The sequence below is a fragment of the Lampetra planeri genome, chromosome 33, assembly GCF_965212315.1.
Source record: "Lampetra planeri chromosome 33, kcLamPlan1.2.h2, whole genome shotgun sequence".
In the NCBI taxonomy this organism is placed as follows: domain Eukaryota; kingdom Metazoa; phylum Chordata; class Hyperoartia; order Petromyzontiformes; family Petromyzontidae; genus Lampetra; species Lampetra planeri.
In genome coordinates this window covers 11,111,955-11,127,592 of record NC_136139.1, presented here as the reverse complement: position 1 = coordinate 11,127,592, position 15,638 = coordinate 11,111,955, and the positions used below count along the sequence as shown (strand labels likewise).

The 15,638-nt window shown below is 50.8% G+C and overlaps 1 protein-coding gene across 3 annotated transcripts; it reads left to right on the top strand.

Moving 5' to 3' along the window:
- Positions 1–1,868: 1,868 nt before the first annotated feature.
- On the top strand, positions 1,869–14,655 carry GNPNAT1 (glucosamine-phosphate N-acetyltransferase 1). Of its 3 annotated transcripts, none has more exons than XM_078610285.1 (6): positions 1,869–2,734; positions 5,048–5,257; positions 5,637–5,699; positions 6,493–6,620; positions 9,348–9,409; positions 11,295–14,655. In XM_078610285.1, exons 2-6 carry the CDS (start codon positions 5,104–5,106, stop codon positions 11,440–11,442), a joined length of 555 nt encoding a protein of 184 aa, XP_078466411.1. In that variant the 5' UTR covers positions 1,869–2,734; positions 5,048–5,103; the 3' UTR covers positions 11,443–14,655. The 3 variants fall into 3 exon arrangements, with proteins under 3 accessions (XP_078466411.1, XP_078466409.1, XP_078466412.1); XM_078610286.1 differs by having other exon boundaries at positions 1,875–1,940; XM_078610283.1 differs by having other exon boundaries at positions 1,869–5,257.
- The last annotated feature ends 983 nt before the right edge of the window (positions 14,656–15,638 follow it).

The window sequence follows — 15,638 nt, the reverse complement described above, 5'->3', positions numbered from 1 at the left end:
CTGGGTCTCGTGATCCATACCTGTCAACTCATACGGTTTTCCCGGTATTTTTGTGCAGAGAAATTGAGTTTGCAGGTCCATAGGGGCCGTCCAAAAATGACGTCACACGAATTTTAACAATTTTTGACCCCCCCCCCCATCGTCACACGGCGTCACAAAAAGTCAGACCCCCCCTCAAATATGACGTCACAAAGCTCTGCCCCCCCCCCCCCAATTTTTTTTTTAACATGCTTCAAATCGCTTTCAACTATTGTCATTGTAGTGCGTATTTAATGTGACGCTGCACTATGCTGCTGTAGGAAAACCCATTTATTAAAAAAGTCTATTTAATTAAGTAGAACGTGTTGTCTATATTTATTTAAAGTTGCGCATTTTGAAGTAACGTCACATTTCTCCACCCCCCTCGTCACAAATGTCTGACCCCCCCTCCCCCTAGGTGCGTGACGTCATTTATGGACGGCCCCATAGGGTGTACAGCCGTTTTCAATACGGGCAAAAAAATAATATTTGTGTTTCTCCCTTGTAATGGGACTTTGTAGGATAAACTTTGAGATTTATAAGGGTACGGGGTGACCAATAAGATTTGAATTTGTCTGTAAAGAAGGGAGGCACTGATAAAGGGTTGACAGGTATGCGTGGCTGATCTATTTGCAACGCCGCCAATACCCGCAAGATCTCAATACAAACCAAATCCTTTCGCCACCCGAACGCTGTCATCTAAATGCACGCCCTGCATTTAGATGACAGCATTTCGATTATACTGGTAGGAACCTCCTGGTTACACCAGCCCACAGGGGATTATTGTATCCGGCGTGCAGGGAGGGGCTGGGTGGGGAGGGAGGGGCTGGGTGGGGAGGGGCTGTGTGGGGAGGGTGGGGCTGGGTGGGGATGGGAGGGGAGGGTGGGGAGGGGCTGGGTGGGGAGTGTGGGGAGGGGCTGAGTGGGGAGGGTGGGGCTGGGTGGGGAGGGGCTGGTCACCCCGTGGTGCCCTTATAAAACTCAACGTTTAACCTACTCACGCCGGCTTGTGCCCGCCCTCACAGTCGGGCATATTTGTTGAATACACCACGCCGCCGTTGACCCTGCAGGCCATTGACCGAGCAACCCAACGTTCCTACCAGCTCCCTCCGCAGGACAGTGTTTTTTCTGCTCATAAAATGTCCAGATGATGGGCCACTTTTGTTGAGCTATCATTTGTGGCAGCCAGTTCGCTTTTGAAAAACAAGTTAATACACCTCAGTGGGCTTTGCCTGGGTAGGATGGGGATGCTTTAGTTTTGTATTTCTACGTGTTGGGTGATGTGTTTGTTTACCTTTCTTGCACTTTGCACTACTATAATGTTTTTGTATTGTTTGCGTTGTTACGTTCTTACCCCGTGTCCGTGAAAAGAGCTTTATAGCTCATCGGATTCTTTCTGCAGTATAAATAAATATCATACCTGTCAACCCATTATCAGTGCCCTACCCTATTACGGACCAATTCAGATCGTATTGGTCACCCCCTGCCCTTATAAATCTCAACGTTTATCCTACAAAGTGGCATCACAAGGGAGAAACACAAATAAATAGACAACACATTGTTTCATGCCCGCATCGAAACGGCTGTTCGTCGTATGGACCCTGAAAACTAAATTTATCTGTATAAGAATACGGGGTTAAAATTATATGAGGTTGACAAGTATGACATAAAATATTCAAATTCTTTAGAGTTACGGACTGTAACGGGACAGTTGGCAACTCTATCCACGGGGCGCGGGAGAAATGGGGGGGCTGGGGGAGGGTGTTGGGGGCCGGGCTGTGATTGGTTAGCCGCTTGAGGGGACCGGGCTGTGATTGGTTGGCCGCTTGAGGGGCCGCGTCACGGGGGCGGCTCCCGATCGACGTGGACGGAAACGGAGGCGTGGAGCGTGGCACCCGCAGAGACACGCGGAGACAGACACAGTGAGAGACAGTGAGACACTGAGACAGTGACAGAGACACAGTGAGACAGAGTGAGACACAGACAGACACAGAGACACAGTGAGACAGAGTGAGACACAGTGAGACAGAATGAGACACAGAGACAGTGACAGAGACACAGAGAGACACTGAGACACAGAGAGACACTGAGACACAGAGACACAGTGAGACAGAGACACAGAGACACAGTGAGACAGAGACACAGTGAGACAGAGACACAGTGATACACAGTGAGACACAGTGAGACAGAGACATAGTGAGACAGAGACACAGTGAGACAGTGAGACAGAGATACAGTGAGACAGAGACACAGTGAGACAGTGAGACAGTGAGACAGAGACACAGTGAGACACAGTGACACAGTGACACAGAGACAGTGAGACACAGAGACACAGTGAGAGAGAGACACAGTGAGACTAAGACAGAGACAGTGAGACACTGAGACAGAGACACGCGGAGACAGACACAGAGACACAGTGAGACAGACACAGTGAGACAGAGACAGTGACACAGTGAGACACACAGTGAGACAGAGACACAGTGACACAGTGAGACACAGAGACACAGTGAGACAGTGAGACAGAGAGACAGTGAGACACAGAGACACAGTGAGACACAGTGAGACACAGTGAGACACAGAGAGACACAGTGAGACAGAGACACAGTGAGACACAGTGAGACAGACACAGTGAGACAGAGACACAGAGACACAGAGACACAGTGAGACAGAGACACAGTGAGACAGAGTGAGGAGACACGCTGAGACAGAGGCCCAGGTAAGAGAGTTGTGTCTGTGTCTCTCTGGGGTCAGCGTCTCTCCGGGTCGTCAGGATGCTGTCTGTCTGAGGCAGTGTGTCCTCCTGGTATTCAGGGTTGGTGTCCTACCAGTGTGGTGGTTATCCTGCTGTCTGTCCAACTGTTAGGGCTCATGACTCTCATCCGTGGCTTGCCAGGGTCCGTGGTCTCTTCATGTCTCTCAGAGTTAGTGTCTCACCGAATGTCCGGGTCTGTGTGGTGTTTGGAACAGAGTTCTCTCTCTCTGTCACTCAGGGCCCCTGCCCTGTCCGTCAAGCGGAGATGATGTCTGGCGTAATGTCTGCGCTCGTTGTCCATCGGTGTCTGTGCCTCATGTCCATGGGTCATGTTTCATGTCTTGTCCGCCAAGACGAATGTCCATCGCAATGTCTTGCCAGGGCTCAGTGTCGTCTGCCCCAGGACTTGTTTCTCTTCCCTGACACACTCTCCACATTTCTATACAGCGCAGCCATCAAAGTAACAACTCTCCTTGCTTGTGTCTTGATCCCACGGACTCTTCCCGCCTCCCCTCTCCCCCAATCGGCGACATCAATGTACCTGTATAAGACTACAGGTAAGCTGCCGGGGCTCTGCTGTCTGCCGAGGGCTGAAACGCAGCAAGCGGACATCGGCCGGTGGCAGTTTGGGGCACAAATATTTGTCCAGGGTCACAAAGTGGCACGGGCGCATTGATTTTCGTTTATGCTCCGTAGTGACGCAAGTGCTGACGCGTCCCTCTGGTCTCCGTGGCTTGCGAGCACAGCGGCTTCATTGTTGAGTTCAGCTGACCGTCATAAACACACGCCCGACGTTCCCCGGATTACCCCCGCTGTGGCTTAAACACAGCAGCACCCTTGACTCTGTCGAGCAGAGAGAGAGTGGTGAGTGAGCGAGCCGCGATTGGTGAGCCGAGATTGGTGAGCGGAGATTGGTGAGTTGCGATCGGCGAGCTGAAATCTGGTGAGCTGGAATTGTTCAGGCTGAGATAGGTGAGCTGCGATTGGTGAGCAGAGATTGGTGAGCTGAATTTGGTGAGTTTGCATGTGGTGAGTTGTGATCGGTGAGCTGAAATTTGGTGAGCTGGAATTGTTCAGTCTGCGATAGGTGAGCTGCGATTGGTGAGCCCGCGACTGGTGGGATAAAATTGGTGAGTTTGCAGGTGGTGAGTTGCGATCGGTGAGCTGAAATTTGGTGAGCTGGAATTGTTCAGGCTCAGATAGGGGAGCTGCGATTGGTGAGCCCGCGACTGGTGGGATAAAATTGGTGAGCTGGACTTTGTGAAGCAGAGCTTGGTGAGCTGAAATTTGGTGAGCTGAGTTTGGTGAGTGAGCTGGGGTGGGGCTCACAAGGTGTGGCACGACAAGGATGACACATTGACCCTCAGCGCACAAACCGGATGATGACTTTAATGAGCAAGGCTTGACAGACTTCGCTGGCCATTTTATGCCCTCTGCCCCTGCTGAATCATTCTTCTGTTTTGAGCGCCCACTCCATTCCTCGATGTCATGAGTCCATTTACGGCTGTTCCTTCATTCTAAGCAAGCAGGTCAGAGTTCACTTGAGATTGCGAGTCTCACTCTTTTGGGAGACTTGGGTTACAGGGAAATGTGGGCGTACAAAGGGGCTTGCGCAACAAAGGAAATTAAATATAAATTCTCATAAATCTCTTCGACCGCGCGCTAAGTAAAACTAAATCTTCAACTATCGGTAAAACAACAATAACGTAAAGCAGATGCAGTTTCCAAAAACTGAAGTGGAAACACAAATCTACAGTGTTGTACGCTCTTTTCCCCTTCCATCTATCGTGAGTATGCGACGATATTCCAGCAAGTATGAAAAATAAGAATAGGTGTTTACCCTTTCTGGGAATAAAACAGATGTTGAGATGTTCAAACACCAAATTGAAAGCCTTTGCAAGGAATCACGTCTGCATTAACCACACACGGTACAAGTGGTGAGCATGCAAACAAAGATGCTCCGATCATATAAACGCGTGAGCCAGCCAACCAACCAACGCACACTCCGGTTGAGTTCTTCCCTGATGGTTTCCATTATCGACGTTTCCACTCCTTGATAACGAGCCGAGGCAAATAGGAACATTGCCTGGGCTTAATATATCTCGCTCAATATGTTGAGGGCCGCTGGTAGACTGGAGTTGATGGCACTTGACTAGAAGCCACATGTCACAGCAAAGAGATGTACTGGATGTGGTGGCCCGGGTGCAGAGACAATTTTCCGGGTCACTGACTTGGCTGGCATGAACCCCTGGTCACATCGCTGGCCGTCTGGCCCAGGTGGCACGCGCGTCGCCCATCGTGCAGCCAGACGTCGCCGCGGGAACCCAGGCAGGATGCGCCTGACGGAGACGCCGCTGTTCGACCCGGCGCTGCTCACGTCGCTGGACTGGAGCCACAACGACGTGGAGTTCAACCCCACGATCTCGCCGGCCGCCCCCGGGGAGGGCCTCGTGATGAGGCCTCTGTGCACGGCCGACTTCAATAAAGGTACTTTTCAAATTATGTGTTCAACATATTTTATTTTACCGGGGAAGGCCCCACTGAGCTGTGTAGCTCTTTTTCAAAAGCCGCAAATGAAGTGGCTTATCACGTGGTGGATTATAGCAGCCAAATACTGAGGGGGGCGCTGGTTGCAGGCCCCCCGCCGCAGCCTGTGGTGCTGCATGAGCCCTGGTGCAAGGGATGTTACCTCCCTGTATGGGCCATTCCGGCCTCTGGACCCTGGTGTGTTGTTGAACCGCCCGCACGCTCGACACTTACACTGCTGCGTTACAGAATACGGCAGAATGTGGCCAGTGTTGGAGAAAGTAGATAACCTTGCAGCCATTCCTTCACCGCGTGTTTGTCTTGTTGTTATGTGCCGCAGGCTTCATGAAGGTTCTGTCACAGCTGACGCACGTTGGAGAGGTGACGGAAGAGCAGTTCATTGGTATTTCGTCTCAGCCTACATTCGCTTTTCTTTATTGTTTGTGGCTGTAGTTAGACAAGCAGCGCAGACAGCCATGCAGCTGTTGTCTTTATCAAATTGCATGAAACTCAACTCTTCAAAAACAACAACAACAACGTATGATTTATATCACCCAAAGTGCAGACATCATCATGTCTAGCCTATGCAATGTGACTATATAATGATGTAAAAACTCGTAGCAATTAACAGGGTCTACACCCTTATTCCCCCTCACCATTTCCCCTCTCGAGGGACATCTTCACCACAAACAGAACTTCTCAAACCGGCTCCCTCCTGCTACGCGGCTGCACCATGCACTCAAACCAACAAGTATAACTTGGAATGTTCTATTTTGCTCAGTTTTTTTTTACTCAGTCAGCTCGAGCATTGACATGACATTGCAAACAAACTAACACTGAACGTGACTTATGGAGCCGAATCCTATAAACAATCAGCATTAGGCTGAAAACATCTTAATACATAGAGGACCGCAGTGCTTGGGCAATTGTTGGTAACACCGGCTCCTCACCACGTGGCTGATGCATTCCAGCTTGCTTATGGTTCCCCAGCGATTGCGAGATATAATTTGCGTGAACGACGACGCTATACGCGCTGTAAACTCAGCTGTAAATATGAATGGTTGATATGGACATTACAGGTGGGCAGTGGGATACACAACGGACTTGACCTTTGCAACTCGAATTCTCACTGCGGTGTTGCCGCACCCTCTCTACCCCCCCCCTCCACCCCCCGTCCACGCTGTTCCTCCACGCAGCGCGGTTTGAAAGCTTGAAGAAGGCGGGGGGCTACTTCATCGTGGTGGTGGAGGACACCAAGCAGGGCACGATAGTGGCCACGGGAACCCTGATGGTGGAACAGAAATTCATCCATTGCTGCGGCACGGTACGCTCAGCTCACCGGGCTGTACCGCACGGGAGGCACCATACACATGATCGATAACGACGACGTTGATAACAATCATGATGATGACACTTGTTAAAATCTAGAGGTTCATAAGCCTGTGTGATTTGATTGACCCTTGTTTTGTGTAATGGGTTTGTTTTTATGACCCTTGCAGTCACCGGTTGGCCGCTACATTACTCACAATATATATTAAAATAAAATGTGGTCGAGTCTTGATTCAAATGGGGCGACCCTGAATCGCGACATCTCCCCGTCAGAAGCGCACGTGCTCGTGTTTCCACGATCTACAGTCTCAACACACGCTGGGGACATCTTTGTGCAGAGTTTAAAACTAATAAGAACTTTTAATTTTACCAGGTAAGGCTCACTGAGCTTTTTTTTTGCGAAGCGACCTGGCCACACCACACAAATAGTCCAGTGAAGTGGCTTATCACGGGAAAATGTATTGCAGCCGAATACTCAACACGTTTCTAAACGCGGAAGGGAAAACTGGAGGATCCGGAGAAAAATTCATGCGACCACAGGGAAAACGTGCAAACTCCATGTAAACTGGCGTCGGGGTCGGGATCAAGTCCCTGTGACCTTGTGGGCGTGATCTCACCACCGCAGCACCCTTGTCTCTGTATATAATAATACTTGAATACAAGAATACGATTTGGATTCATATTGCAACCGTCCAATTGCAACCGCAAATTTCAAGATGCTACACACCGCGGGGATAGTTTTGTTGAGAGATCGAGGTGGCCATGGGCAGAGGTGGAGAGGAAGGCCTTGAGGCTGGAGTCACCAGCACGGAATGCTGGGCGAAGGGATGTTATCTCCCTCGCCTGGTATGCAGGACGTCGTAGGTTCGATCCCGACCCTGACCCCTGGATATTTGGAGTTTGCGTATTCTCTCCGTGGTCACGTGGATTTTTCTTCGGGTACTCTGTATTTTTCTCCAAATTTAGAAACGTGCGTTTAGATTATTAAGTTATAATTTTCCACATGATAAGCCACTTCGTTGAGCTATCATATGTGGCCAGGTTGCCTTTAAAAAAAAGATAATAGCTCAGCAGGCTTTACCTGGTAAAATAGAATATCTTTTGTTTGGACTTTGGGGGGCAGCAGAGGAGGTATGATCGACTTCCCGTTGAGCGTAGATTGATCGGGGTTGTTTATGCAGGCAGGCAGGTGTCTGTTGAACACTGTCCATTTGTATAGTCCTTCCCCCTCACCTCCGATTAGCACGGTTGGTGTGTGAGAAAGAAGTTGAACATACACACGAGCACACTGAGCTATGATTTGAGATGCATTCACCAGCAGAGGGCACTACAAGTCCGCTGTCCACGACTGCGTCAGGATCACAGCCACTCATTACGAGAGTAATACCCCGAGTTATGTCTCCACCTACTTACTACCTTGCAAATCGCTTTGATTTACATCGTTTCGATATCCGTCATCGCACATTTCAGGAATGCATCCCAGACGTAAACCGGGGTATTTCTGTAATGCCCCATTGAGTCTCGAGGTTATTTTTCAGGAAGGTCCTGCCAAGTTTTTGCGGTATGTATGTACGTATGTTGAACTTTTTTTTACAACGTACGTAGCCAACAAACTCAACACAAAAATCAGTTCTAAAGAAGTTAGTTTTTTCAATCTAGATGGTTTAAAAGTGCACAGCACCAGTGGCTTCCTAATATCAAAAGGAAGAGTGTTCTAGACGGCCGCAGAAGCGCTTCTGAAAGCACGTGATGCGGTGGCCATCTTTGTTCAGTGGCTAGCCAAAAGCCGTTGTGAGGATGACCGGAGTTCGTGTGATGATTTATGTTTCTTGACGATGTTGCTGTGTGCAATTCCAGTTGAGTCATTTGCAGGTAACTTCTCAACCAGTGGGATGTTTGGCCAATGCCGGTACATTGTTGTAGTGGGTTTGTTTAACTGTGAGAGGAAACCCATGCAGAACAGGAGGGCAGAACATACAAACCCCACACAGAATGTACAAACCCCACACAGAATGTACAAACCCCACACAGAATGTACAAACCCCACACAGAATGTCAGGAATGGAACCCAGACCCTTCTGGCTGCGAGGCACAAGTGTTACCACCGCGCCGCCGGGCCACCCTCTTAAGTTCGGTGTACAGTGTTGGCTGCGCAGGGACTGGTGTAATTCATGTCAGCAGGGGCTGTGTCCTCTCACCGAGCACACCACATCCGGTACACAGCTCGCTAGTAACGTACCACCTGCTCCACCTACTCCAATCCACCAGTGACCCGGAAAATATATTCAGTGAGAAATAAATCCCTGAGTGTCGGCAAATGTACCGTGATTCAAAGAGTAATTTACCCTTGTCTTGTGTGGCTTGGACGTGTGTGTGTGTGGGGGGTGTGTCACTGGCAGAGAGGGTGAGGAGCGGTAGTGTGTGGGGAGCGGTGGTGTAGCGGTTAGCGCTTTGCGCTACGAACCCGGCGACACGAGTTCAATTCCTGCTCATGGCCAACACCAGTGACGATTATCTGAACTGGTCTGCTCCATCCCCTAGGTCTACTCAGCCTCAAACGTTGTGTAAACATCATCACTGGGGAGACCAAGGCGGTCGAGTGTGGTGCTGGCCACCGACCCCCTCGTGTGCCGTTCCGGCCTTCATGGGTGCTTGCTAACAGCACTTGCCACAACAGTCTGTTAAGGCTATACGGGGCGATCTTTGTTTTTGTCACTGGCAGAGAGGGCGGATGGAGGATGTGGTCGTGACCGATGAGTGTCGAGGAAAACAGCTGGGCAAACTGTGAGTTCCCCTACCGATCGAGATACGGCGCATCGCACCACACTACCACGGTCTCTCTTCATTTAGCAACAGAATCAACTGTTACACTATTTCTTATCTGATCATCATCATTATCATCCCAGGTCATGGCCTAGTGGTAGTGCATTCGGCACTTGTTGCAGAGGTTCCTGGTTTGAATCCGGTGGCCGCCCTGGTTATTACCGTGGTCGGAATCGTCGACGCCGTCTGCTTCACTGTGGACGTTAAAGATCCCGTGACGTCATTCGCAAGAGTCGGCCCTTGTGTGCCGGCGTCGGGGTCCAAATTTATGGAATTCGAAAACTAAACCACACATTCCTAAATCGGGATTCTACACTCGGACGGCACCAACCGCCGCCTCCCTACTGGCAGCCTGATGCCCCAGGTCACTCTTAGAAACGAGATTCTCTTTTGAGTTCTCAACTGATTAAACAAGTAAAACAGAACTCTCCATTTCTGAATGAAGGTCTCCCCGTGACGTCGACACCACTCGTGTTCCCACGCTGCCACGTTCCGTCTCGCTGCTGCGTTAGTTGATCTTATTGCGCTGTTTCGGTGGCGGCCGCACCCTTTTCGGTGGCGCTGTTCACCGACAGTCTCCTCTATCACCCCTCTTCTCGTGATGTGCCCTGAGCAAATCACACTTCACTTTCCTTGATGACGAAGCTACATGTGTTCTCTGACCCACGTGTACGCGGTGCACGTGTGATACTTAGTGATGATGTCCGCACATTGTGCGCTGTCAAATGTGGAGTAACAGGCACTGTCGGAACCAGCGGGGGGGGGGGGTGGCACGTGCCCCCCAATGATCCGATCGAAATCCCTAATTTGGATCGGATCATTGGGGTTTATTAGTAATAAATCGGCATTTTGCGACCCCCCGCTGCCACTGTGTAGCATATTATTATGTGCCAGGGCCTCTATGAGATGATAGGACAATAGTCTGAGTCCATAATTGGCAATAAGTAACGGCAAAGCAGTTATAAGTGACTCACAGAATTGTGCGCAGTTACGTATACAGGACACGACTTGCCTGAAGGCGCACACGGTTTGAATTCGACCCTCGATCGATGGCTGCGCCATCGCCGCACACGCGTCGAATAAAAAGCAAGGGACAAGTCCTTACTTACTAACAACTCCTCTATAATTTTTCATTGCTGGAGGGGTTGCCCCCTACCTGAAAATCCTGGCTCCGCCTTTGGTAACAGGACTAAGTTTCCGGCCTGCACTATTTTTCTGTTGTGATGGGCTGTTCTCATCATTCACTGATTGATTAATAATCCTGTACCAAGCGAGACAAACAAAAATGAGAAAAAAAACCAGACAGTCAAGGTCAAATTTCGATTTAAAGCTTTCGTGACTGCAGGGATTCATCTTCTTGGTTTTTTCGGTAAAGTCACGTAGAAGGGAAGTAATAAAATAATAAAAATAAAACATAATAAAATGAAACAATTCTCACGATGTTTCGGCCACAACGCAAGCAGCTGTCCTCAGGTGAAGAATGAGACAATCCAAGCTAGGAGCTTACATATAAGCTTACATATAAGCTTATAAAATAATAAAAATAAAACATAATAAAATGAAATTGTTTCATTTTATTATGTTTTATTTTTATTATTTTATTACTTCCCTTCTACGTGACTTTACCGAAAAAGCCAAGAAGAGTCAAGGTCAAATTAAAACATCACTGATTCTCGATTCGGATTGCACCCCTGATCATTGAAATTGGTGGAATCGCCACAGGGTGGGGGGGGGGTGTTGTTGGTCATTAGCGGCGTCGTTGCGAAACAGCCGTGCGTCCTTGCTAGGCGGTGCCCTCACGGGGCTGACCACCGGGCATCGCCCGTCTTGCGCCGTCTCCTCGCAGGCTGCTGGTCACGTTGAAGCTGCTGAGCAAGAGCCTGGGCTGCTACAAGATCACGCTGGAGTGTCTCCCCAAGAACGTGGCCTTCTACGAGAAGTTTGACTACAAGACGTCGCCGGAGAGCTACATGCAGTGCCGCTTTCTGCCGTGACGCCTTCCCCCTCCGAGTACACGGCACGGGACAGAATGGCAATGCTGATGTCCGCTGACCTCTCGTTAGTAAGTCCTACCACTTAACCCCTACCACCCAACTCTTACCACCCAACTCCTACCACCCAACTCTTACCACCCAACTCCTACCACCCAACTCCTACCACCCAACTCCTACCACCCAACTCCTACCACCCAACTCCTACCACCCAACTCCTACCACCCAACTCCTACCACCCAACTCTTACCACCCAACTCCTACCACCCAACTCCTACCACCCAACTCCTACCACCCAACTCCTACCACCCAACTCCTACCACCCAACTCTTACCACCCAACTCCTACCACCCAACTCTTACCACCCAACTCCTACCACCCAACTCCTACCACCCAACTCCTACCACCCAACTCCTACCACCCAACTCCTACCACCCAACTCTTACCACCCAACTCCTACCACCCAACTCTTACCACCCAACTCCTACCACCCAACTCCTACCACCCAACTCCTACCACCCAACTCCTACCACCCAACTCCTACCACCCAACTCTTACCACCCAACTCCTACCACCCAACTCCTACCACCCAACTCCTACCACCCAACTCCTACCACCCAACTCCTACCACCCAACCCCTACCACCCAACTCCTACCACCCAACCCCTACCACCCAACTCCTACCACCCAATCCTACCACCCAACTCCTACCACCCAACTCCTACCACCCAACTCCTACCACCCAACTCCTACCACCCAACCCCTACCACCCAACTCTTACCACCCAACTCCTACCACCCAACTCTTACCACCCAACTCCTACCACCCAACTCCTACCACCCAACTCCTACCACCCAACTCCTACCACCCAACTCCTACCACCCAACTCTTACCACCCAACTCCTACCACCCAACTCCTACCACCCAACTCCTACCACCCAACTCCTACCACCCAACTCCTACCACCCAACCCCTACCACCCAACTCCTACCACCCAACCCCTACCACCCAACTCCTACCACCCAATCCTACCACCCAACTCCTACCACCCAACTCCTACCACCCAACTCCTACCACCCAACTCCTACCACCCAACCCCTACCACCCAACTCCTACCACCCAATCCTACCACCCAACTCCTACCACCCAACTCCTACCACCCAACTCCTACCACCCAACCCCTACCACCAAACTCCTACCACCCAACTCCTACCACCCAACTCCTACCACCCAACCCCTACCACCCAACTCCTACCACCCAACCCCTACCACCCAACTCCTACCACCCAATCCTACCACCCAACTCCTACCACCCAACTCCTACCACCCAACCCCTACCACCCAACTCCTACCACCCAATCCTACCACCCAACTCCTACCACCCAACCCCTACCACCAAACTCCTACCACCCAACTCCTACCACCCAACTCCTACCACCCAACCCCTACCACCCAACTCCTACCACCCAACTCCTACCACCCAACTCCTACCACCCAACTCCTACCACCCAACTCCTACCACCCAACTCCTACCACCCAATCCTACCACCCAACTCCTACCACCCAACTCCTACCACCCAACTCCTACCACCCAACCCCTACCACCAAACTCCTACCACCCAACTCCTACCACCCAACTCCTACCACCCAACTCCTACCACCCAACTCCTACCACCCAACTCCTACCACCCAACTCCTACCACCCAACTCCTACCACCCAACTCCTACCACCAAGCCCAGCGAGGATGTTGGCATACCGAACGGGTGAGCACCTCGAGCCCCTCCCAATCAATGTATTGTCCCTTTATAGTCTGTAAATAACAAGGTGAATCTACAGCAGGGTTGCGAGGTTTATCTTCTGTCTGTCGTTTATTTGTTACGGAGATGCTGCACACTAGGTTTATTCATTACGGACATTAGGGTGTTAATATCTCGGCTGCGGTGTTGACGGTGACCAAAACCTCCGTTTACAACTACATCCTGCGCTCTTGGTTTCACCAGTTGGGAATTCATGAGCAAGCGCGACGGCAAGGTCTGTGTGGAATGCCAAAGGGGAAAAAAGAAACTAATTCGAACGAAGGGATTGGGATGATAATTCGGCCGTAAGTGTTGACCACACGATACGTGGCTATTTAAGCAGCAGCAAATAAGGTTTGTGAAGTAAACCTGGCACAAGTTTTGCACGAATTGACTTTCCACGACTCGTGGCTCCCCAAGACCCACGGTAATGTCTTGATAATACGTGATACAAGGCTCATGGATTCCAAATCAGATGAATCTCCGTGAGTGTGCGTAAAAAAAACGATTGGGTGCTTGTACCTTTCTCAAGAGTTGGGTTTTCCACGTCCCACCACCGAGCGCTGAGCGCTGCGGCGGTGGCCGCGTGGGAACGCGTTTCCCCCCCCCCCCCCCCGTTTGTTGATGTCATCTCTATCGAAGGCGTCAATGGTGCAATCACTTTGAGAAACCCATTATCCTTGGATAATGACGCGGCTGAGCCGGTGGTTATATTCAAGACGGGGAACAACATTCGCGTCGTTGACGTCGTCGCTGCCTTGCGAGCTCTTCCCGCCCGCCTGCTCCCGACCGTCCCGAGCGAGAAGCTTCCGCTGGACGACGCTGCGCGAGTTCTCATCGGGCGACGCTGCGAACGCCGCAGGACGATCGCGCTGCCTTGGGGAACATCGGTGGCGGCCGTGAACGGACGCCGGGAGAGCGATGACCGGGTGCGCCCTGAGCCACTCGCAGGGATTTTGGCAACTTTGGAAAATGCGCGTTTGTGCATTGTTGTCGTTTGAAACTAGCATTCGGAGTCTCATTTAAGGTGGGGGGCATTTGGAAGCTGGGCAACTCTCTGGCTGCTTGCTGTACACGTACAGCAGTTTTGTCAGTCCGCTGCTAGATAAGCACCTTCCAACGCCACACGGACCATGGGCGGGGTGGTATTTGATGGTACTTCACGCTGGTCAGTGCGGGTTGAAGTGTGGCGAGCTAAGTGCTGGTTCTGCTGTGCAGGGTGATTTTGGGTGCGGGGCGGTTGGAAGCTGCGTATGGGAGCGTTCGCTGTACGGACGCATGGTGATATTTATTTCTCTCTATTTTTATGGCCGGCTATGCACGTGCGGTGGAAGTTTTATGAATTATGGCCGTTCGCAGTGAAATCTTCCGTGGTGGGATATTGGGTTTATTTTTAATAAAAACAGAGCCTGAGTGCGAGCCTGTCGTTTCGGTATCTATCACTACCGTGTGGCTGCCCCTGGAGGGAGGGGGGGGGCGGGCGGGGGGGTGACTGCACTGCCGTCCAGAGAGGGAAGGGGGGATGGGGGGGATGGGGGGGGGGGACTTTTCCCCAGGACTCAACATGGGGTCCCAGGACTGTTCTCGTCACGAATTGATGCTGGGACCGGTTTCTCTCGTGGCATTTCCAGCCCTGGGCCTTGAGGAACCATCCGCATAGCCCCATGTATAAGATATCGCACATGTGACTAAATATTTTGTATGGATATCCACACAGCGTATGTATTTACGATTGAATGGACAATAAATATCTCAATCGAGATTATACACAGCTGACTTTGGATCATCCAGTATCGCAAACCAATAGATGATCAGCGAAACGACACGTACCTCACACACCAACACATACAAAGACCCCCCATGTAGCCTTAACAGACTGTTGGGGCAAGTTGCTGTGAGCGAGCACTTATGCAGGCCGGCACGGCACACGAGGGGGTGGGTGGCCAACACCACGCCCGGCTGCCTTTATCTCCCCATACTCTTATATAAGCGCACAACTTTATCTGTGATAAATGCTGCACTTTCTGTCGTTTTCATGCAGGGGGCGCTGCAAACCTACGCGCCCCCTGCATGAACGATGGAGGCACAGGGACAGACGTTCGATTACGTTGGAATCGATCTGCAGCCGGCGGTCTTCTAGCACGGCCAGCAGCTCTATGTCGCCTTATCTCGATCCCGCATTCCCAAACGGGTGAAAGTCCGCATCGAACCGAGCCCCCAGCAAGGCCATCTGCTTCACGACGAGAGAAATTTCACACGAAATGTCCTTTTCCATTAAGCCTTCCAGATGTAAAATTATATCAGCTTTTAATGAAGAAATACAATTATCTAATTCAAAACATAATACAATTCAAAGATGTTTCATTTTAAAACTTCTAAACGGAGCATCGGGTGCTTGCGTT

Coding starts and splice junctions, on each gene's coding strand:
- GNPNAT1 (XM_078610283.1), top strand. CDS start 5,011: ATGAACCCCTGGTCACATCGCTGGCCGTCTGGCCCAGGTGGCACGCGC. Junction 5,700..6,492: donor GACGGAAGAGCAGTTCATTG/GTATTTCGTCTC, acceptor TCCTCCACGCAG/CGCGGTTTGAAAGCTTGAAG. Junction 9,410..11,294: donor GGAAAACAGCTGGGCAAACT/GTGAGTTCCCCT, acceptor GTCTCCTCGCAG/GCTGCTGGTCACGTTGAAGC.